At 51.7% G+C, this 20697-nt stretch overlaps 9 protein-coding genes across 9 annotated transcripts; 5 read left to right on the top strand and 4 right to left on the bottom strand.

Moving 5' to 3' along the window:
* Positions 1-397: 397 nt before the first annotated feature.
* IAR55_000245 (uncharacterized protein) lies at positions 398-2537 on the top strand (the record flags this gene model as incomplete). Its single annotated transcript, XM_066943381.1, has 14 exons — positions 398-610; positions 670-682; positions 740-760; positions 817-890; positions 947-1078; positions 1137-1185; positions 1240-1270; positions 1320-1378; positions 1432-1511; positions 1568-1760; positions 1822-2062; positions 2113-2133; positions 2195-2214; positions 2308-2537. The coding sequence occupies 14 exons, from the start codon at positions 398-400 to the stop codon at positions 2535-2537; spliced, it is 1377 nt and encodes a 458-aa protein (XP_066805923.1).
* Positions 2538-3275: 738 nt separating this feature from the next.
* Positions 3276-4695, top strand: IAR55_000244 (uncharacterized protein; the record flags this gene model as incomplete). Its single annotated transcript, XM_066943380.1, has 6 exons — positions 3276-3291; positions 3438-3642; positions 3748-3965; positions 4125-4348; positions 4401-4474; positions 4545-4695. The coding sequence occupies 6 exons, from the start codon at positions 3276-3278 to the stop codon at positions 4693-4695; spliced, it is 888 nt and encodes a 295-aa protein (XP_066805922.1).
* Positions 4696-6485: 1790 nt separating this feature from the next.
* IAR55_000243 (uncharacterized protein) lies at positions 6486-9683 on the bottom strand (the record flags this gene model as incomplete). The annotated part of the gene is made up of 6 exons (XM_066943379.1): positions 6486-6633; positions 6699-6954; positions 7007-7179; positions 7250-8616; positions 8674-9468; positions 9531-9683. The coding sequence occupies 6 exons, from the start codon at positions 9681-9683 to the stop codon at positions 6486-6488; spliced, it is 2892 nt and encodes a 963-aa protein (XP_066805921.1).
* Positions 9684-10246: 563 nt separating this feature from the next.
* Positions 10247-11166, bottom strand: IAR55_000242 (uncharacterized protein; the record flags this gene model as incomplete). Its single annotated transcript, XM_066943378.1, has 5 exons — positions 10247-10272; positions 10366-10435; positions 10507-10565; positions 10645-11040; positions 11163-11166. 5 exons carry the CDS (start codon positions 11164-11166, stop codon positions 10247-10249), a joined length of 555 nt encoding a protein of 184 aa, XP_066805920.1.
* Positions 11167-11808: 642 nt separating this feature from the next.
* IAR55_000241 (uncharacterized protein) lies at positions 11809-12231 on the bottom strand (the record flags this gene model as incomplete). Its single annotated transcript, XM_066943377.1, has 2 exons — positions 11809-11995; positions 12071-12231. 2 exons carry the CDS (start codon positions 12229-12231, stop codon positions 11809-11811), a joined length of 348 nt encoding a protein of 115 aa, XP_066805919.1.
* A 909-nt stretch (positions 12232-13140) lies between these two features.
* Positions 13141-13542, top strand: IAR55_000240 (uncharacterized protein; the record flags this gene model as incomplete). The annotated part of the gene is made up of 2 exons (XM_066943376.1): positions 13141-13280; positions 13338-13542. The coding sequence occupies 2 exons, from the start codon at positions 13141-13143 to the stop codon at positions 13540-13542; spliced, it is 345 nt and encodes a 114-aa protein (XP_066805918.1).
* Positions 13543-14300: 758 nt separating this feature from the next.
* Positions 14301-16902, top strand: IAR55_000239 (uncharacterized protein; the record flags this gene model as incomplete). Its single annotated transcript, XM_066943375.1, has 10 exons — positions 14301-14794; positions 14858-14896; positions 14958-15347; positions 15398-15673; positions 15722-15969; positions 16021-16206; positions 16256-16444; positions 16499-16748; positions 16805-16841; positions 16894-16902. The coding sequence occupies 10 exons, from the start codon at positions 14301-14303 to the stop codon at positions 16900-16902; spliced, it is 2118 nt and encodes a 705-aa protein (XP_066805917.1).
* A 261-nt stretch (positions 16903-17163) lies between these two features.
* IAR55_000238 (uncharacterized protein) lies at positions 17164-17544 on the bottom strand (the record flags this gene model as incomplete). Its single annotated transcript, XM_066943374.1, has 1 exon — positions 17164-17544. The coding sequence occupies one exon, from the start codon at positions 17542-17544 to the stop codon at positions 17164-17166; it is 381 nt and encodes a 126-aa protein (XP_066805916.1).
* Positions 17545-18423: 879 nt separating this feature from the next.
* Positions 18424-20606, top strand: IAR55_000237 (uncharacterized protein; the record flags this gene model as incomplete). The annotated part of the gene is made up of 8 exons (XM_066943373.1): positions 18424-18795; positions 18875-18921; positions 18986-19404; positions 19475-19548; positions 19619-19710; positions 19762-19803; positions 19886-20204; positions 20337-20606. 8 exons carry the CDS (start codon positions 18424-18426, stop codon positions 20604-20606), a joined length of 1635 nt encoding a protein of 544 aa, XP_066805915.1.
* Between the last annotated feature and the right edge of the window lie 91 nt (positions 20607-20697).

Below are 20697 nucleotides of genomic sequence, written 5' to 3'. Positions count from 1 at the left end.
ACCGTCCTTTCACATACGTCCATATCTGCTCTGAGACCCAAGTAGATAGTCAAAATTGGCAATGTCATTCCAGTGCAAATGAGCAGGCGTCGGAGTGATCCCGATTGTGAGCACGCGCGCCCCGATAAGATATGACAGAATGGGATTTATTGGAAATGGCGTCGATCAAAAGGCCAAATCATGGGAGAGGTATGCCTAATAAAATGGAGAATATGCCTTATTGTCATGCCATCATGCCGTCTTGTCGTCCAGAGAATAAGGCAGAGTCGTAGATGATACCATATCTGTGCGAGCCGTATTGAGTGACAAACAAGGTATATATAAAGTCGACTCAACAGCTACCTTTTCCTCATGGATCCTCTTGTCCAAACACTAAACCCACGACCAATACACGACAATGTCGCCGAAATCAACGACAGCGAAGACTCCTGAGGTTTCCACATGGGATCTACCGGTGCCTCAGGCAGATGTGGATGATCGACCCAGACTTGAACAGATGCAAGTCCAGACGGATGAAGAGGCTTCCAATGAACCGAGTCATTCCGCCCTCCCGCGAGTCGATGGAGGATGGGGCGCCTGGACGTACCTGGCGGCGGCTACAGGATTGGAGGTGAGTGTTGGTGATTGAGAATGCCTTTCAGATCGACTGATGGCATCTGTCCATTGCAGACACTGATATGGGGTACGTTCATGTCAATATTCATGGTTTTGAGAAGCTGATCACAACTCATACAACCAGGATTTGCCAACTCTTATGGAGGTATGTATCAGCCGTGAGAATGACACTTGGGGAGTGCTGATACGTTTCGCAATCAGTGTTTCTGGACCACTACGACACATTATATCCCTCCTCTACTTCACTCTTGCCAATCGTAGGAACCATCTCCGTCGTACGTCCTTCCTCGTCTGGAGTAGAGTCACATTGACGTCGACGCCATCACTATAGGGAGCCATGTATCTCCTTCTATCCCCCTTGACCCTATACCTCACCTCGCATCCTCGTCAGAGAAAACCAGTCATGTGGATAGGTCTGGTCGTGATGTTCGCTGGATTTATTGGTGCAGCATTCGCAAATAGCGTATGTTCTGTTTGCTTCGTGTGAGAAGGTAGAATAGTGCTGAACCGGGAAGGAACAGGCTGGAACATTGATCCTGACCCAAGGGGTGTTGTACAGCATAGGAGGCAGTGAGTGGACTGTGGTCCCGGTTGATCACAATCGTTGCTGACTTGCTGGTCAAGCCATGCTATATTGCCCAACGACCAACTACATGTGAGTTGGAGTTTGCTTCTCGCTCCAGGAACCTGCTGACTTCCACAAGGTTCGAATGGTGGTTCAATCGACGGGGTCTAGCAACCGGTATAATGTTCGCCGGTACAGGTGGGTGACCTGCTCCTGACCAATGCCTTGGTGCTGATTCAGGAAATCTAAAGGCGCTGGCGGACTCGTCATGCCGTTGATCTCTTCCGCGCTTTTACAGAAGTACGGAAAACGAACTACACTCTTAGCAATCGTTCGTGCTGCAAGATGCCTCTCGCTACTTATGGGCAAAGCTGATACATGGTCCAGGGTATAAGCTATGCGATACTTCTCGGCTCGCTGGTACCCTTCATCAGACCGAGACTGCCGCCCACCCCGCCGTCGGCCACACGATCGCCAAAACTGGACTGGTCATTCCTTCGACATCTTCCCTTCTGGTTGCTGTGGTGCGGAGTTCTTTTTCAAGGTCTGGCAGCCTTCATGCCTTGCACCTATCTGCCATGTTTGTTGATCCCTCACTCAGACAGCACCAAAGAGACATAGGACTGACTCTGCCTCGATAGCGTATGCCACAGCGCTTTCCTTATCGCCTACCATCGGTACTCTCTCTGTCGCACTCATGAACCTCGCTCGTGTCCCTGGCCAAGTGATCTTCGGTCATCTGTCAGATAAGCTGGGACCGCGGAGATTGATATTGGCTATGGCGGCCGTATCTGCGACCACGGTCTTTGGAGGGTGGGGAGCCGCAACGAATACAGGTGGCGTGATTGGATTTTCACTGGCTTTCGGAGCGTGTGCAGGCAGGTAAGTCAATTGACAGTTGCAAGATCTTCTTATTGACAATGCGTGATCAGCTACACGGCGCAGTTCCCACGGTACGCAGTGCTCTGAGACAATGACGTTTGAACGCGGCTGACATCGATAGTATGATCGTAGCTTCATTAGCATTATTACCCGTACGTCAATCCTTCCATTCCTCTCCATGACCACCCTCTTTGTGCCCGATCCGTTCCCAGATCCAACGTGGTCATCACTGATGCCCCACGCAGAGGACGACCCACATCTTCCTGCCATCCTGTGGGCGCTATTCTCCCTCGCTCGAGGACTAGGCTCCATAGCTTCCGGGCCCTTGTCGTCTGCATTGATTTCGACGGACTCGATGGGTGGTGCGAAAGGCGGATATGGGGTAGGAGGCTTTGGCGTGCTCATCATCTGGACAGGCGCAGCATTGGTGATGAGTGGTGTCGCGGCTGGATACAAGGGATTCAAGGTGGATTGACGAAGCAGGTGGACGGCGAAACCTAATGAGCAACATGATCAGTCTATTCTCAGGCAAAATAGCCTGTCATTGACTCACTGCGCCATGCATCGGATGTCTGGAGAGACTAAACAAGCTTCCCGGGATTCCCAGAGACCATACCAACGACGCCTCGAGCTGCTTTCCCACCGAAGTCTCTGCCCGAGTTGCGTGCTGCCAAAAGCGAGATTGCGAGGCATGCACCGACAAATGCCGTGCTGTAGACCAGTGATATGAGTATTAGAGCTGAATCTAACTTCGACAGAGACACTCGTCCGACATGGAAGGTCAGATGAACTTGGGATCAACGTACAACTTGTAAAATGTGACCCGGGAAAGCTGTTTCTCTTCCTCTGACGTTCGGGACGAAGCAAAGATCGCTAATTGGTTTCATTTGTGAGCTGCAATTGATTGATGAAACGCGCAGGCAGCTCACATCGTAGATTGGGCAGGGCCATGCTGTCTTGCTCCCCAAAGTTCTGCTATGAGATGAAAGAAAGAATCAGATTGCTGACGAGCAACATTTATCTGTGGTGGTTCACGACCTGGCCATCCACGACTCACTCTTTATTTGTACCTACCACTTTAGTCCCGGTTGGACCCCGGTCGGTCGCGCGTCCAAGGACCGTTGCGATGACGATTGACGAATTGGGATTGATGTTGTCAAACAGCGTTCATGCAGAGCGATAGTTGGTGGATCTGTAGGTGATACAAGACAGGATGGCAGACGCAGATCGTGAGTATACCTGGACGTTCACAGCGCGGTCTCCTTCCTCTTTGCACCGCACGACGGACACGCATCTGACATCCCATCTCTTCGACCAAGCTGGGCCCGTCTGACCGAGTGACTAACTGAAACCCGTCTCTTCTTTATCGGCGCAGAAACATTCGAAGCCCTTCTCGACCTAGTCCGTCGACTGCCTCCTACCCGGATCGAATCGAATGTCAATACATTATGTGATTTGGCGCCTGAATATGCCGATGATCTGCTGGGGAACGTCGATCAACCCCTCAAGCTTTTGACGGACAGTGAGAAAGGAAAGGAGTTCTTGGGATGTGACTATAATCGTGATGCAGATTCTTATCGGTGCGTAGCAGATCCTTTCCAGTCCCTTTCCCATTTTCCCCTCGCGTTTCTTCGGTATGAGATGTATAACGGGCATACAAGCTGACGATTATCCTGCGTGTGCAGCTCACCATGGTCAAATACCTACATACCCGAGTCATCCACCGGTCCAACCCCCTCACCGCGACTGCGTCAGCTCGAGACAGGTCTGAACGTCGCGTTCGATACCTACAGAGAGATGTATTTCGAAGGGGGCGTCTCGAGTGTCTATCTATGGGATCTGGAGGATGAAGCAGAGGTGGGGAAAGAGATGAGTTTTGCGGGCGTCGTCTTGATGAAAAAGAGTGAGTCGAGGTGTCTGTGACCACCCTTCCAGACATTCGTAAGGTCGGAGTGTGGCACATGCTGTGTGGTCCCTTGTGGGGCATTCGATCGACTTTCATCTGGAAGATGGGGCAAGCCTACGGATGTCCGTTGACCTGAGCGCGCTCAATCCGTCGCAGCCCTCTCCCCATCGTCGGACGATACAACATCTGCTCCCGTCGGATCGTGGGATTCTCTCCACGTATTCGAATGTCAAGAACGTGGTAGATCCGCCAGATACAAGTTGACATCTACCGTCATGCTCGTCATGGAGACCAAGACGGAGGCGAGAGCAGAGGGGAAAGGTGCGGAAGGAGCAGAGGGTGAAGGGACAGTCACTCTGAGTGGAAGTATGACCAGGCAGGTGAGTACATTCAATTGGATATTTTTCATGGATGAGCTGACCGACTGGTCAGAACGAGGTGGATTACCCACTGTCTGCAGCGGTGGGACATATACCGAATATCGGACGTCTGGTTGAGGATATGGAGTGGGTTCAGCTTTCTTGCTCATTCCGCTGTAAGAGTGAATCAAGGCTGATACCTTTGCGATTCATGAAGGATCAAAATGCGTAACCTCCTTTCCTCAGTGTACTTTGGCAAGACAAAAGATGTCATCAACGATCTCAGAAGTCAGAGCGGGTTAGAGGCCAAGTCGAAAGAGGATTTATTGCGCGCGGAGCTGGCTGGGAGGCTGGGAGGGAAGAAGTGAGCTGAGCGGGGGTGTACTAGGTCCAGATGAAGGATGTTGTTGGAAGAGATAGGGTGGTATGCATGTACCTTGATCCTTCATCACGCTCGTATGGTGTCGTTTTCCTATCTTCAGGATGTGCACTTGGATTATATGCATCTTGTCGTCTTGTGAGCATTCATGGCGATGTCAAAAAACTCGCTCGCTGATTTCCGTCGGAGGTCCCCCGGGCACCGGCACGAGATGTCGTTAATAATGTCTAGTGTGTATTTTCATCGCGCCCATTAACAATCGTCAATCGACTCTCGAAAGTGGTCGCTTCTTTGCACCGTCGCCATCATCAAGCTTACCACCTAAAACCCCACGTTTCGCGATGCCGGACCAGAAAGAAAAGATCAGCGTGCTCATGGTATGTCTCGGGTGAGTCATCTATCGCCTCGTTGCAATGTTTGTCTCCAAGTCCAAGAGCTCACGATTGGGTATGTCACTCCTCTACTGAAAAAAGCAAGTCAGTAACATCAACCTACTTCGCTTTCTCTTCCCCCTCATCCCCCTTTGTTGCGAATGACCGTGGACTGACATGGCCCATACCTGCCCAACAGCATATGGTATGTCTTTACCCCTCATCCAAATTATCGCAGCCCACCACTGGTCAGATTGACTTGACACTGACCAAATACGACTCCGTCACAGTCGATCACCTATGGCCGAAGCTGTATTGAAACACCAGATCTCGAGTCGACCCAAAATACAAGATCGCTACGAGATTCATGTCGATTCAGCAGGTACGGGAGCTTATCATGAAGGCGATAGCGCGGATAGCCGGTGAGTGGGCGTGACACAAGAGCATGAGATTGCCCAGAGGGAACGTGAAGGGCTGATCGTGGAGATTGGTTGGTAGGACGGTTGCCGTGTGTAAGAAGGTGATCTTCTCAAGTATCCAACTCTGCCAACCAGAGTCGGTGAACATAAGCTTCTATGCTGACGTTCGAGCGGGTCGCAGCATAAAGTACCCATAGCATGCATTGCTAGAGCAGTGACAAAGGACGATTTCGCAAAGTTCCAATATATATTAGCGATGGATCAGAACAAGTGAGTGGGGGTCAGTTCCTGCAGATGGTGATTGTCATCGATAATGCAAGGAGCTGACGAAGATCTGTTTTGATTGATACCTCCCTTCTCTCCCTTCCCCGTACCGACTTCCCCCTTCATCTCCGACGCCCTCCCCCGCAAACCCCACACACACACGTACACCTCCCTCACTCATGCCTTCCTGCTACTGCGGCCCTCGCACCCAGCCTCCAAACCCTGTTACATCGTCAGCCCTCCTCGTCCAGATCCCATGTTACAATGTTCGGCTCCTACGATCCCTCCCTCCCCCCCTCCTCTATCGGGAGCAACACGGTTAAGGCACGGGCTATCGAGGATCCTTATTATGGGGGCAAAGATGGGTTCGAGAGCAGTTTTCAACTTTGTGAGAAGTTTGCCGGGGGATTCTTGGATCATCTAGATAGCAAGGAGGAGAGATGAGAAAAGACTTCGCTCAGACAGGAGATGGAGGATAAGAATCTGGGATTGGAGCATTATATACTTATAGAATAGCGGAGATTCCTGTCAAGATTCATGGACGCATCTGATCATTCTGGATGATAATGACATCTGTCGCACACATTGTAACCTCTTCCTATACTGCCGTGTGTGAGATCCAGACGCAAGTAGCACAATGAATACATGAGTAACGTCGCTTCTTTGCCACGACATGCGAATAGTCTTGATTTCTATATTTTGGACACTGATACATATTTCAATTTTCATCGTGTTCTGACCTTTTCGTACTGGATATGGACATGGACAATCAGCACACACACTGAGTGTACAGTACCTTGAACTTCACTCACAAAGCACAAGTACGCTCTCGCATTGAGCACTTCGTCGATGCTTGCAGTTCGAATAGACGTGCTGAGCATTTCGAGGTCACATTAGGTTTCGGTTCAATACTGTTTGTAAAACAGGATCACACTCACTCTGAGCAGAAGCACCATATCCTCCTGTCCTTTTTGGATGCATTGTTGGAACCTGAGCCTGACCCAATCGAAGATCCGTTCTGGCTCGACCCGGAACTCATTGATGGTGTTCGGGTCTGTGTCTGCGTCTGCCCACCCGATCCTGCGACAGCTTGCTCTGTCCCATTGTGATTGAGCCCGAACATTCGCTCGGGATCTACGAGACAGTATGCAATGTAGTGTCCTCCAATCATGGTGCCCATGTGAACAACGACAGCTGATGGGGACATCAGGTCAGGTTCCGGGGCAAAATAACCAAAAATACTGACCATAGAGGCGATACATCACCGGCTGGAGCTCAGGTCCCTGGTCCGGGTTTGCCCAATCCATGTAGGTGGCCCTGGGACCGTTGGCCGTCTTAGTCACCTTGTAATCTTGCCTATTCGGGGCGAGGAAAGGCGCGAGGTCCAGCATCTCGGGGAAAGAAACAAAATCGTCCATTCTGCAAGGGTATGTGTGAGCTCGAAGGCCACGGATAGCAAGCCACCCACTAAGGGGATATTATCACGCACTTTTTCAGATCGTAGAAGCTGGCAAAACCCATGTTTGTCTTATGTGTCTGCTTGAACCTCTTGAAATGGAACACCATGATCTCTGGCGCTTTCGCAATCAAGTATCTCTTGAATGCTCGTCCCATCACGAAATGCACGCTCTTCTTTCTGCTGGTTTTCGGCTTTCCACCGACAGTTGTCTTGTCTTGTTCTGCCTCCGATTCAGTTTCGGAATCGGACAAACCGTCGGAGCCTGAATCGGGATCGATCTCTCCCTCGCCGTTGACATCGCCTTCCATATCGACGGTGCTCGCGGAGGATTCGGTGAAAACCGAATTGAGCGTTGAATGAGAAATCTGCGCAGTAAGAACTTCCATACCATCGGCACGTTGTCGGAGCGGTGAAGGCGCTCGGACCAAAGACTGTCTGGAAGCAGGAGAAGATAGGGCTAGACCTTGCTTGGAAGTCCTACCAAGGCGATCATCCACCTCGTCTGCCAGCTCGATCGAGTTGCTCTCAGGTGAACCCAGGATCGCAATTGATGGAGGCTCGACTCGTGGGCTAGTCGTCAAAGATGATGCTTTGGTCAGTGCTGTTTCGACCGAGGCGGTGGACGCGATGGAGCTGTTCGAAGGCCGGCGAACACTGTCGTCTTCGTCCTCTTCTTGCACCGTCGCTTCATGTTGAGCATACCATCCGTGCTTGATCCTCCAGCACTTCTTACAAGCAAAAGCGTTTTCACCCTCTAGCACTTCAACCTGAGTGAAAGCCTTGAGACTTTCCACGAGGCCTGACTCGACTGGGACAGAGGTGGGAAGTCCATCGCCATTGTTGGCGGCTCTCAGCTTAGCGAGAGGATCCAGAGTGTCATGCATAGTAGGTGCGTTCAGGATTCGAGCGATGTAGGCCGCTTGAGCTGGTGTAGGTCCAGCTCCGTGATGGTGGTGAGGGGCATGATGGTGCTTGGGCGAGTCAGGCTGGCTGACGGGTTGTGCCGGAGGAGTCTTCTCTACGTCAGGTAAAGTTGCGATGCTCGAGGTAGAGCTGTTCGGTCTCGATCCTTTCCGCCTGAAAGAGAAGCTGGTCTTGTTCTTCAGACCACCCAAACCCTTTGACGAGCCGTTGCGAGCCAAGGTGGTATCTAAGCTTCTGTCGTCTTGGTCGAGACTTCTGCGGCGGTCCGACGGGCGATCTTTGACGAAACCTTCTGGCTCAGACAGCTCTCCGTCAGAGACAGCGTGATGCAGGTCGGCCGCGGCCTTGGAGCTAGACCCTTTGGGGCGGAGACGTTGCGCCATTGCTCGTAGCCGGTCCCGTTTTCGTGGCTTGGGGTCATCTCCCTTGAGCGAGAGAGAAATGTCGAGAAAGCCTTCGTATGTATGAGAGACCTGGAACAAACACGGTAAGCTAAACAGATTGTGCGACTAGGCCAATGTTACACTAACCGACTTGCACTTTTCGCAAACGACGACGCTCGCCAATGACCCTCCAAACAATACGTCAACGAACGGGATCAACCGCTGATCCGCAGGTATTTCGTCGACTTCTACTGATGCCCCCCCGTCCCCGTTCGTTTGCATCGGATCAGACACCTGACCCTCGCTGACCGCCTCGCCCGTGACCATCCCCTTATCATATGGCTTCGCAGTGGACATCGGGTCCACAAAGGTTGTTCTGGTAGGTGACGAGGGCATCGAGTGTGCCGGAGACGGTAATGGTGACGGTAGTGGTGAAGGCAACGGACTGATCTGTTTGAGGTCCTGCCGACTCTCTTTTGGTCTCACCGCCTTTGTTTTTCTCCTTCTCTTCTTGTCTGTCGAAGGCGGTGGAGGAGGTTGTATCCGCTTGATGACGTCTTTCTCTTCCATCTCCATCGAGTCCAAGAGATGTCTGAGAAGCTCATGAGCGTCTTGCTGAGAGTAGTCATCATACTGATCATATTTCTTGGCGATTTCCCTCAGAACACTACGAAGCGACATGCTCCGGTTGGAATTGGTCTCAGACGCCCCAGTCGTTCCGCCCCCGGCATCCTTCATTCGCCATGACCGATGCAGTGCAGATGTGAATGCCCGGGTGACAGGCAGGAGCTGATAGAGCGGTGGTTCGAGCGCATCAGGTTGGAGAGATGGGATGAGAGACGGAGAGACGGCAGGCGGAGGTAGGACGGAAGTCGCTAAGGGGCTGAGGGGTGACTGGGGAGAGTACGACAGTAGCGAAGTGAGAGGGGCGGTCGCGCTGAGCTACGGAAAGGAAAAAGGAATTAGCTGGATCTGACGATGGCGTGTGGCGAGGCCAAACGTACTGCCTGGAAGGTCGAGTTCAGAAAACATGTATTGGACTCGTTGACAATACCAATGGGTTTTAGTGTCCGCCCTGAACTCGAGCTAGAAGCTTGGAGAAGGGAACTGCTGCTCTGTGATGGGCTCGCAGGTCTAGAGGATTTCGGCGTCGACATGGCAGTGTCGACTGAGGTGACGGGATAGACGAGCAGTGTCGGACCACCGTTGCACAGAGAAGATGAGGCACTGAGGGAAGTATGCTTCTATCTCCGCAAGGTATAGAAGGTGGAAGAGGATGATGCTGATGCTGAGGTGTTCGAGGTTGTAGCCGGGATTGTCATAGAAACGCCCTTCGGGGCTGACAACGGGATCAAGTGACTGTAATCCTCTCCCTGAGCGAGCATACATCCGTTGTAATGAACCACCCTGAATTTTGTAATACCAATCAGAGATAATAGTAATTCCAGCAGCTGGCTTACGCGGCAGGTCTCGTGGGCATCTGACCGTCCGAGACAGTGCTGATTCGGTACTGGTTCATGACTAGGACACATACATTGGCAAATTCGTAGGTCCGGTATTTCACTAATCAACTGGTATCACGCATCGCACAGGAATGCGTCTTTCATCATCCCTCATCACCGATTTGTGCCCCCCAATCTCTCGCTAGGACGCGCGGCATTTGCTCCACAGCGCCTTGATCCGACGAAATTCGATCCAGGGAGCGACATTGCGGAGCCCATTATTGGGAAAGCGGGGCATTGTCGGCTGCGGGATAGGTCAGCATGGTGTGGTTCATGGGCTCAGTCGTGTTGAACTCAAATTCGAGGAGTGGTTTGATGATGATTGAACTAGACTCACGCTGGAGGATACCCTTCTTGACGAGCTCTTCGGGAGCGGGTCGTTGGGCAATCTCCTTGTCGAGGACATCCTGAGGATAGAGAAGAGTCAGCGCTCGGGGCAAGCGCCTTTCGCTGGCATAAGTCTCCCCGTTCCACTCACTTTGGTCATTGCCTTTTCCAATTCAGCCTTCTTTCCAGCCAAAGCGTCTCCTGGCTTGCCTGTAGGATAGAGTTATCAGATTGGTTTCTCACCTCGTTTTCCTAAGATTGGCTCTGACATAAAACTTGGCGCACTCACCCTTGAGAATACCCTTCTCTTGCAGTTCGTTGGGGGAAGTCCTGCTCTCAAACAGTTTCTCAAACTTTGCCTTGCCCACCTCGTCGGTAGGGCTCAAATCTCCTCTGTTGTCAATCTCTCCACCGGCGCCAGCACTGGTATTGATGGTGCCAGGGGCGGGTACGATTCCAGGCGCGAGAGCATGAGCTTGAGCATGAGCTTGACCTGCAAGGTTTCCAGCGGCGGAGACGCCTTGTGCCCCAAGGGATTTAGCCTGAGCAGTGACGTTGGAAGCGGTCTCGGAGTTAGCGGCGTTGGTTGCGAGAGTCGTGGCTTGGTTCGCGAGGGTGGCGGCCGTGTTGACGGCGGTGTTCGCAGCTGAAGTCGCAGCGTTGACAGCTTGGTTGAAGAGGTCGGCTGGAAGTATGCACGATATTGTTAGTCGCACGCGTGTCTACGGGGACGAAGACAAGCGCATCTGAAAGGAAGTCCAGGGGCAATGAGTCGGACAGATGGCGAAGTAGACCGTCCCCACTTACACATGGTGATGTGTTGAGACTTGGATGTTGTGAGGTAGATCAGTCAGATTATGGATACTTCTGAAAGCTGTGAAAGAAGAAAGATGGAGAGAAATAAAACGCATTCAGACAACAAACTCCCCCTCAACCAACCAGCAACTCCACTCTTCAGACAACGATCACTTTGCGAGTTGTCACCGTATGACGTAATGACGTCATTTGATATGGACGGGGCTTTTCGAAACATCTTCCCAACGTTTCGCGACAAAGGTTCGAAGTCTGTCTTGTTAGCTCGCCTTCCGACCTCACTGCACTGTCAGTCGTAGTGGAGCGGGGCGGCTTACAATACATCCTTGTGGAGAGGATGAGCAACACGATTGACAGCACCTGGGGATCACCGCTGCCTCGGTATCGCTACCGCGCGGTGGTAGCTTCCATCGTCGGGATCCGAACTTCATATCCTGCTTCCAGTGCTGACTGGTTTAACTTCTTGTCTGTTTCATCGCAACAAACTGCATCAATTCCATGGCATCTCGCTATTCTAAGCAAATGCACAATCCATCCCTCGAACACACTTCCCTTGTGACACTTTGCGAATCTCTTCTTACCCTGCTCTTCTCGTGGTGGGACATGAACCCCTTCTCTGGTTCAGCAACAAATTGCCGGACTAAGAGGCATACCCAGAGGTCCTGTCTGCACTTTGGGTCTGACCAGAGCGAGTTGAGGCGACGCGGTCGATGTACTGACCCGTCGGCGCCCCTGATCTGGGATCCGCAGTACTGGGAGCCCCAGGATTGCCACCTGCTCCAGCGGAGGAGCCGGCTCCAGGGTTACTGGCTCCTGCTGCATTCTGACTGGATTGGGAACCATACCAGACGTCGAGCCTTCAGTGCCAACTCATGTGATTTGAAGTACATCGAAGAACATACCTTTCCGAGTAATTCCTTTCTGGGTGAAGATCAAACACCAAGACGGAGCCACCCGCTTGCTCTCCGACGACCTCAGACCCGTTCGACTCCCAGTCCCGCCTCACTTCTGACACCTTGGCAAGCCAGTCAGAAGTCTGACTCTGGCCACTGTTGGATGACATGTTGACTGATAGTGATGTGAGTAAAAGCCAAAAATGTAGCTCAGCGCTGATGTAACGTGATGTCTACTGGGAGAAATATTGGTGAGAATAGGAACTAATGGAGAAGATCGGGCAGACGTGCCCTCTTTATACCTGTTGTGGTTGTGTCAGCCCCACCATGGCGTGGAGGGGGCACACAGGAATGCTCAACAAAGGGTCCATCTGCTCGAGAGGAAGTGGTAATATCATACATATATTCCTAACTGTGTATCTAGACAAGCAGACGTCATTTACCTCTTGAGGGGACACAGGGAAGCAGGGGAAGCAAAAAGACTGTCTCTGACACGTATGGATTATGAGGGATGGCTCACAAAGGTGGGATCGAAGGCAACCTTTCAAAGGCTGTTCGAGTGTGGTGAACCGGACTGTTGAATCAATGGGAACCAGTAATCACACTTACACTCCCTGTCTTGCAAGCAGTTTCCGTGGTGCCCTGTCGTTGGATTGGCATCAGATAGTTCTACACAGTCCTTCAGGTATTGTCCCAAGGATTCTGATCGGGTTTATTTCTTCCTTCCAGGCCAAAATAATGCCAAGATCTGTGACCACTTTTCTTGAGTCCGACATCGCATAAGTTAGTATCGGATTGCAATCAAGCTGTCTACCAGATAACATTTTCGGCAAAAGCCAAGTTTTCGTGGAATCTGCGTCGATAAGCTATCAATGCACCTCGCAAAGCAGACTTGAGGCACAGGTTGAGACCCCTACGGAATCTCTGGGGAATCCTTTTTCAGGCCTCCTTTCGCCTCTGTAAACAGACCTGAGAAGGCCACGAAGTGATATATAGCGGCACATGGTCTACCTGCAAAAAGACCCATTGTCTTTCGTTCACATTGCTCAAATACCCTCACATACTCATCGTTACGTACCATGCCAAAAGACATCGAAGACATTCCCGGACTGATCCTTGGAGAGCGGAAAGACACCGACCAGCAGAGCCTTCCGTCACTCGGCGGCCGCGGGGAGGAGCTAGCGGCTACTGTCAGTTCTGTGCAATCGTCCAAGAAAGGGTAAGAGGAATTTTTGAGACTGTTGAGGTCAGAAAGCGTACCTGATATTCTGCACAGTGGTTCTGCTGCAAAATCTACCAATGGCGACACTGCTCAGTCCGCCAGCGTGGCAAGCTTGTGGGAACTTACTGGTAGACACTCCCGCGCCGGCACTGCCGGTCATGAGACCAATGCTTCGTCTCAAGCTTCTGGTGCTAACGTTACAAGACCCGGCCCACCAAAAAATTACGTGGATTTGATGAGCAGAAAGCGAGGCCCTTAATTTAAGTAGAGGAATGGTTGTAGGCATACGAGTGGACACAAAGTCTACAAGGGGGTCGTTGTACTGCCTTCCTCCGCAATTCATGCCGTGAAGTTGCCTGATGCATACGTACCAAGTTTTATGCATGATTGCCGCAGACCATCATTCAAGATTCACACCTAGAGTCCGCAGCATTTGTGCTCAATTCTCTACGACCGGAAAGCATGCCCCGACCCCTGTGAACACTAGCGGCAGACGAGCCCAGGTGCATGTTCGAGGCTGGGTTGATGTAGCTGTACCTCCTGGCACATTCTCAACGCGTTCTGGAGGTGACCAATGCATTCCTTAGTGGGAACAAGGCTCGATTTCTATGCTGTATCTTTCATAGCTCCGATTACGATCACGATGCTAGATATCAATGCGGGGACTCAGCAAAACAAGCATGTACCCGATAGCGATATCCATCTTGGTGCTTTAGCGGTGGTGAGTCAGTGTGCCACATGTCCAGACACATGATACGTTCTGATTTCGCTGACGATTCTGATCAAAATTTGATCCCGTGACCAAGTTACCACCTATCCACCCAGCCAATACCACCTCTCGGCTTTCTCCTGCACACCACACCACTCTCACTACATCCACTCTAAGACCCACCCGACTCTCTCGTCAGATATCGACATTCCATCACTCTCAACATCGTCCCGAAGAGCCGACTCCGACGATCCTTCGCGACTCTTTGCTCCGGCCTTGTTCCTTCCCCCCTCCCACCCCACCTTCTCATGAATCCCTATCCGCTAAACGGCGGCAATGCTGCCAATTTCTTGAACGCTCGCTCCTTTTCTTCCGGTTCGATGAACAACAATATGAATATCAACAATAATGATCTATCATCATCGTCTCAGAACGGAATGTACACTTATACAGATCAGACGCAGAACCAGAACCATTCCATGTCGTCTTCAAGGGGATCTCTGGTGGATGTGAAACCTGATATCAGTGGGATGGGATATGGACAAGGACACGACGGGATGAGCTCGACGGAATCGGAGGGGACGACGACAGGGGGTGCTGGACCTTCGGGGGGTGCTGGACCTTCGGGAAGACGGAAAAGGATTTCTTCTTCATCCGCAAAGAGGGGGAGTCATGGACACAGCGATCATCACGATCATGACACCGGGTTGGAATCGGATGATGGACATCATCACGGCGATGAGCCGAGAAAGAAGAGGACAAAGAGATCGACGGGGAAAGCATGCGTTTACTGTCGAAGAAGGTGAGCATCTCGCTCGGCTCCTTGACGATTTCCCGTTCAGGCCAAATATTGACAGTCTTTCAGTCATATGGTCTGCGAGGGCGGTAGACCCTGTGAAAGATGGTAAGCAGTGTTCTTCATACTGCTCATCGCTACCGTTTGTAAAGCTCACACCCCGGTTCAGCATAAAACGCGAGATCCCACATCTCTGTCGTGATTTCACTCCACCGCCTCATCACCCCCATCACTCTGAACACAAACACGAGCGCAACGCTCGCACTGCATCCCCACCACATCTTGACGACTTACCGATCATCCAAGAACCCCTTGCCCCTCCGCCCCAGCCAGTCCTGTCTTCTGCCCCACAACAACCGCTCCCAAATCAACAAACCCAGCTCCCTCCCATCTACTCTGATCCAAACTTCCCTCCATCTTGGCCTCTTCTTCCCGACTCGAACGGTCAGATAACTTTTAGCAGTGCACCGATGGAACAGCAGTTGTCAAATCCGGGGATTAGCAATGTGCCTCTTTCGTCCTGGGGCTCGCAGGACGATTCAGAATTAGCTGCTCTAAAGTGAGTCACGCGCAATCATGACTGCCCATACGGAGCTGATTGGTTCGCAGCAAATACATGAAAGATCTTGGTGTCCCGAATCTCCCGAACGATTTCTTAGCCTTCATGAACCAGCTCGAGGGGCAAGATCCAAACGGATTAGCTGTCACGAGTCTGGTCGATGATCTCACGACCGGCAGCACGACTCCCACTGACAGTAACAGCATGTTCCCCACTCCACCTCAGGGTCCGCCTTCCGCTTCCAAGCAGTTCCTTTATCCCCCGAGCGTCAAGGGCAAGGGCAGGGACGCTAGTGGCAGCTCGAAGGTTGCGCATATGTCGCGAATGTGAGTTTCATGCTTTTCCGGCTGTTCGTCCGCTGACTTTCAACCTAGGGACAAATACCTCATGGCCGCCGCTGATCAACCTAACGGTCCGAGAGCCTCTCGTCTTGCTCAGGTCATCAAGGCCAAGTATGACGCTGGATTGCTGAAACCTTACGACTACGTGAAGGGATACGAGAGAATGAACAAATGGATGGAGTCGGGTCGAGCGGCACCGAAGTTGGACAGTCGTCAAGCTTCGCCAATGGATAGTCCTGCCAAAGGGCAAATAGGGCGTAATGGACGATTATCTCTTGTCGGTGAGTGGACATGGGGGGAGGTCGTCGCTTCGTTCGCTGAACCCCTCGGAGCTTCCACTCCTGCTCCAGCATTTGGCAAGAGCATATCTCCAGACTCGCGTCGGAGAATCCTAGCTGCGCTAGCTGGCTTCCGTCCCAAATTCCGACAAATAGCTCGGACCTTGACCAATGTCGACCTGGTATTTGTGGAGGAAGCCATGGAAAGATGGATGTTGGAGTATGACAGGGCTTTTGCTTGTGAGCACACATCTTGATTGCAGTCTTAACGACTACTAACCATTCTCAGCAATCCACACTCCCTCCTGTATCTGGCGACGGACAGGGGAGATACAGAAAGCGAATCAGGAGTTCTCCAATCTTACAGGCATTCCTGCATCGATGTTCCGAGACGGTCAGCTATGTGTCTATGAGCTCATGGACGAGGACAGTGCTGTGAGGTATTGGGAGGGATATGCCAAGATCGCCTTTGATCCAAGTGAGCGACTCTAAGCAGAAAGTGTCAGGCAGCTCGAGCTGATCACGATTGCAGGCCAACGATCGATGTACATGTTCTGCACCCTCCATGTGCCTATCTCTTTGACACGACATCGACCTCGGTACATGTCCGCTACCCCCGCATCTCAACCTGCGAAGAGCGCGACTGCTGGTCCGCCTTATATCCCAGATCTGGCGTTACCGCAATCTATGTTCAGCGACGGCGCATCGTCCGACGCCGGAGGCGCTGGAGAGGAGTTTAGAGAGATCAGGTGTTGTTTCAGCGTAACGATTCGTCGGGATGCGTGAGTACCGCCAGCTGGACCGCGATGATAATGGCCACCTGACGATATACGCATAGATGGGGTGTCCCAGTTGCGATCATGGGACAGTGGATCGTGAGTCTTTCGTCGGCGAGACACAGGACAAGCTGACTAGGCTTCACTGTAGCCAATATAGCGAATACTCAGACTACATAGTCAACAAGGCGATTACAGCCTACGTATATAATGAGGACTGTTCGGGTACAGCAGGATACCAGGCATGCCGCACAGGCTTATCATGTAAAATTGGGGTTCTTGTAAAGTTTTCGGATTCTATATCTCTTACCGCCAATTGTGATGGTCTCCGTCGCACATCCTTCCGTGGTCCACAAGCCGAGTGTATTTTCCCCACTCCAGTCCGCCCACTTATTCCTTGACATGTTCAGCCTCAGATCCTTCACCTTCTTCTCGCCTCCTTCCCCAGACTCTCAAGAACGTCCCACATGACATTAGCACAAGTCATCAACCCATGTCCCTCTTTCGGAACGACGATCAACTCCACATCATCCAAACACCGTTCCATCCATCTCATACTCCTCTCTGAGATCTTTTCGTCTTCGTCCCCATACCAGATCTTGACCCGTTGTTGATCCATCTCCCTCGACTGCAATCTCTCGCTGGTTCCGTCAGTCCCTTCCATTGCCTTTGCCCATGTCGTCGTCTGTTCTACGCTCTCTTTCCGTTTGACACTTGACCCGTTTGTAGCAAGATCAAGTACAGGTTGACCATATCCAATCATGGAGTCTTGTCTTGTTCGACTCTGATCAGGAAGGGGCATCCTGGAATTTTGCAGACGAAGAGGAGGTCATGTCAAATGTGCCATCGAACAGGGGGTAGGGTACCAAGTCATCTCCGAGGTGCTAGAGGTGTTTCCGTTCAGATGTCGCTCGACCGATATGATGGACGTGCAGTAGCATTTGAATGTGTGACTGCCCAACCCCCCTCGAGGTAGTGGAGCTGGTTGTATGATATCACCGGATGAGCAGCACTCTTCACAAGATACGATGTTCTGGAGTCGGTAGTATAGGTGAAAGCGAAGATGAGATGAGGTATCCATCTGAGATCAGTCTGTTTAAAAGAGCCAAAAGCACAAACATACTCCCCACCCCCTTTGTTTCAGATCATATCCTCATCATCATCATCACACGACCGAAACAGCTGCGTATCATCCGCATCTTGCGCACTGAGAATGTTGATGTATGATCTCGCATGTGGGATGGGCGAAGAGAGTGCGATCATCCATACAGATCAAGGACATGGAACAAGCTCGATACCGACTCTGATGGATGTATGCGTTATCGCTGACACACGATGATTCCCGCAAATCTCTCGGACTGTTCGGGTCGGACTGGGCCGAGATTTGTGATCGGGGTTTGTCACGTAGGGCAGGCAAAACCCACTCACCTACTTTTGACTTTGCCCTGTCAGATGTATCAGATAATGCATGATCACAGTCGACTCAACTAGCTGACACACCAGAACCATCGACTCACTCAATCAAGTCCCACTCCAGGCCGTCATCAGAGAGCATACTCAAGCCGCTTAGACGGAGCAGAAGTATCCCGGATGAAGAGGTGGATCCACTTGTGAATTAGTATCGCATCTATCCATATCTTGCGGTAGATCCCCCTTTTCTCGACGGGAAAGCTCTCTCAAAATGGTCGAGTCAAGTCAGACCTCAACCTCAACACTTCGATCTATCGAAAGGGATGTCGAAAAGACTCCCACGCCAACGACCGCTTCCACATCTTATCCTCCTCCCACAGGATCCGAACTACCAGATGACGGACCAGCTATCCCCCCGACATCCCCTCGCCCAGACCTCGGACGTCGATCGACAAACCCGCTCACGACCATTCTCTCCCATCTGTCCCATCGTCCACAACGCGATCCTTCTGTATTACCCATACGGAAGAGGGATTTCGGGTTCTTACCAATCCCAAAATATCGACGTCATGATCCGAATAGAGCGGTAGAAGAAGAGTTTGACTTTACGTGGAAGATCAATGCGATCTTCGCTACGGCTGCGGTGGGTCCATCATCCATCTGACACCTGGCTTGGTCTGCTTTCGTTGCGGCCAGTTGTATGTATGCTGATGACCTAACAGACAGTCGCAGTCATGAATCTGTACTACATCCAACCAATGCTAGTTGCGTGAGTTACCAAATCCTCACCACATTTCGTACTTGGCAAGACTGACCATCATCCCTGACAACAGCATCGCCGACGACTTTGGAGTTGACCACGACCGAGTATCCTCCGTACCAACACTCGCTCAAGCAGGCTACGGTGTCGGTATCCTTCTGATTTCCCCACTGGGCGACCTGGTCCGTCGAAGACAACTCGTCATCTTGCTCATGACGATGACATGTCTTTTCAGTATCGGACTCGCCCTAGCGAAATCCGTGGCGATGCTCGAAGGGATCTCGTTCGTTGTGGGCATGTTGACGGTCACTCCTCAGATTTGTATTCCGTGGACGGCGGATCTGGCTCCGAGTGCGAGAAGAGCGAGAGCGATGAGTATCACTTTGTCGGGGTTGATCTTCGGGTTGGTCATGGGTCGACTCTTTGCGGGGATCATCAGTAATTTCGCTAGTTGGAGAGATGTCTATTGGTTGGCCGTAGCTCTGCAAGGATGTGAGTAAAGGAATTTCAGCTCCACGAGGTTTTGAATACCGACCGCTGACTGCAATCTTTTCTACCGTAGGCATGACAGTCATCCTGTGGCTGGCTTTGCCAGATACACCCGATAAAGACATCGGTCTGTCGTATCCTGGTGTGGTGAGCTTTTCCCCTCTGAGATCGCTAGAGCTGGATGATATGGCTGACCTGTCACCTGTGTTTTTCTTAGCTCCTGTCAATGGCGAAAATGATGACCATGTACCCCACTCTGGTCCAGGTCTGTGTGATCGCCTATTTCACCAGTTCCGTCTTTGCTGGATTGTGGGTCGGTCTCTCATCTTCCGCGCAGTGATCAGCTGACCTGTGGGATAGCTGGACCACTCTCACCTTCCTTCTTTCGGACTCGCCTTACCAGTACGTCACGTCTCGTCTGCGCCGCCTGTATATCCACTCGCCCTGTACGTTTCCAAGCTGATGCCGTGCACCTTGTGCGCAGCTACAACTCCCTCGACGTCGGTCTGTTCGGTTTACTCGGTCTCATCGGCGTCTTCCTCGCTCCGCAATGGGGCAGATTAGTAGATCGTGTTCACCCCTATTTCGGACAGCTGGTCGGTCTGCATATCGACCTTGTCGCGATGGTTGTGGCTCTGATCGGCGCGCATCTTAATATCTCCGCGGTGTGCATTGCGATCATATTGTATGATGTGGGTCAACAGTTGATCCAGGTCAGTAATGGATACCGAGTGGCTGGATTGGATCCGAAAGCTAGAGCCAGATTGAATGGGTGTAATCTCTTGGCGCTGTTTGCTGGTCAGGTAAGTCGTGAACACTTGATTCATTTAACCCCCTCAAAGATTCCAATCCCCATCGTCTTCTATTCTGAGCATCGTGTATTGTATGAGGTTTGCTATGGAAGCTGATGACATGTGTGTATCTCATCTTCGCAGACATCTGGAACGGCAATCATGACCAAAATCTATAACACGTACGGCTGGCGTCCAACAGGTGGTACAGCCGTCGCCTTCATCGGAGCAGGTATACTCGCATTGTCAGCGAGAGGACCACACGAGCCAGGTTGGCTAGGATGGAGTGGAGGTGGTGAGCTTCTGAAGAAGAGGAGGATAGAGGATAAGAGCGCGAATGCCGTCACGGAGAAGATGAGGGTGGTCAAAGGCGATGTCGAGGTCGTGGCGGGGAGGGGCGGCGTAGGGACTTAGATTTCCGGTCAGACGTTGAGAGGTCAATCAACAGACATATACCTGGTATTTTTGTTTTGGGATGTTGTGTCAGAAGGTTGAACCGGCTCAG

The sequence above is a fragment of the Kwoniella newhampshirensis genome, chromosome 1 (assembly GCF_039105145.1).
Source record: "Kwoniella newhampshirensis strain CBS 13917 chromosome 1, whole genome shotgun sequence".
Classification (NCBI taxonomy): Eukaryota; Fungi; Basidiomycota; class Tremellomycetes; order Tremellales; family Cryptococcaceae; genus Kwoniella; species Kwoniella newhampshirensis.
This window is presented reverse-complemented; position numbering and strand designations above follow the sequence as displayed.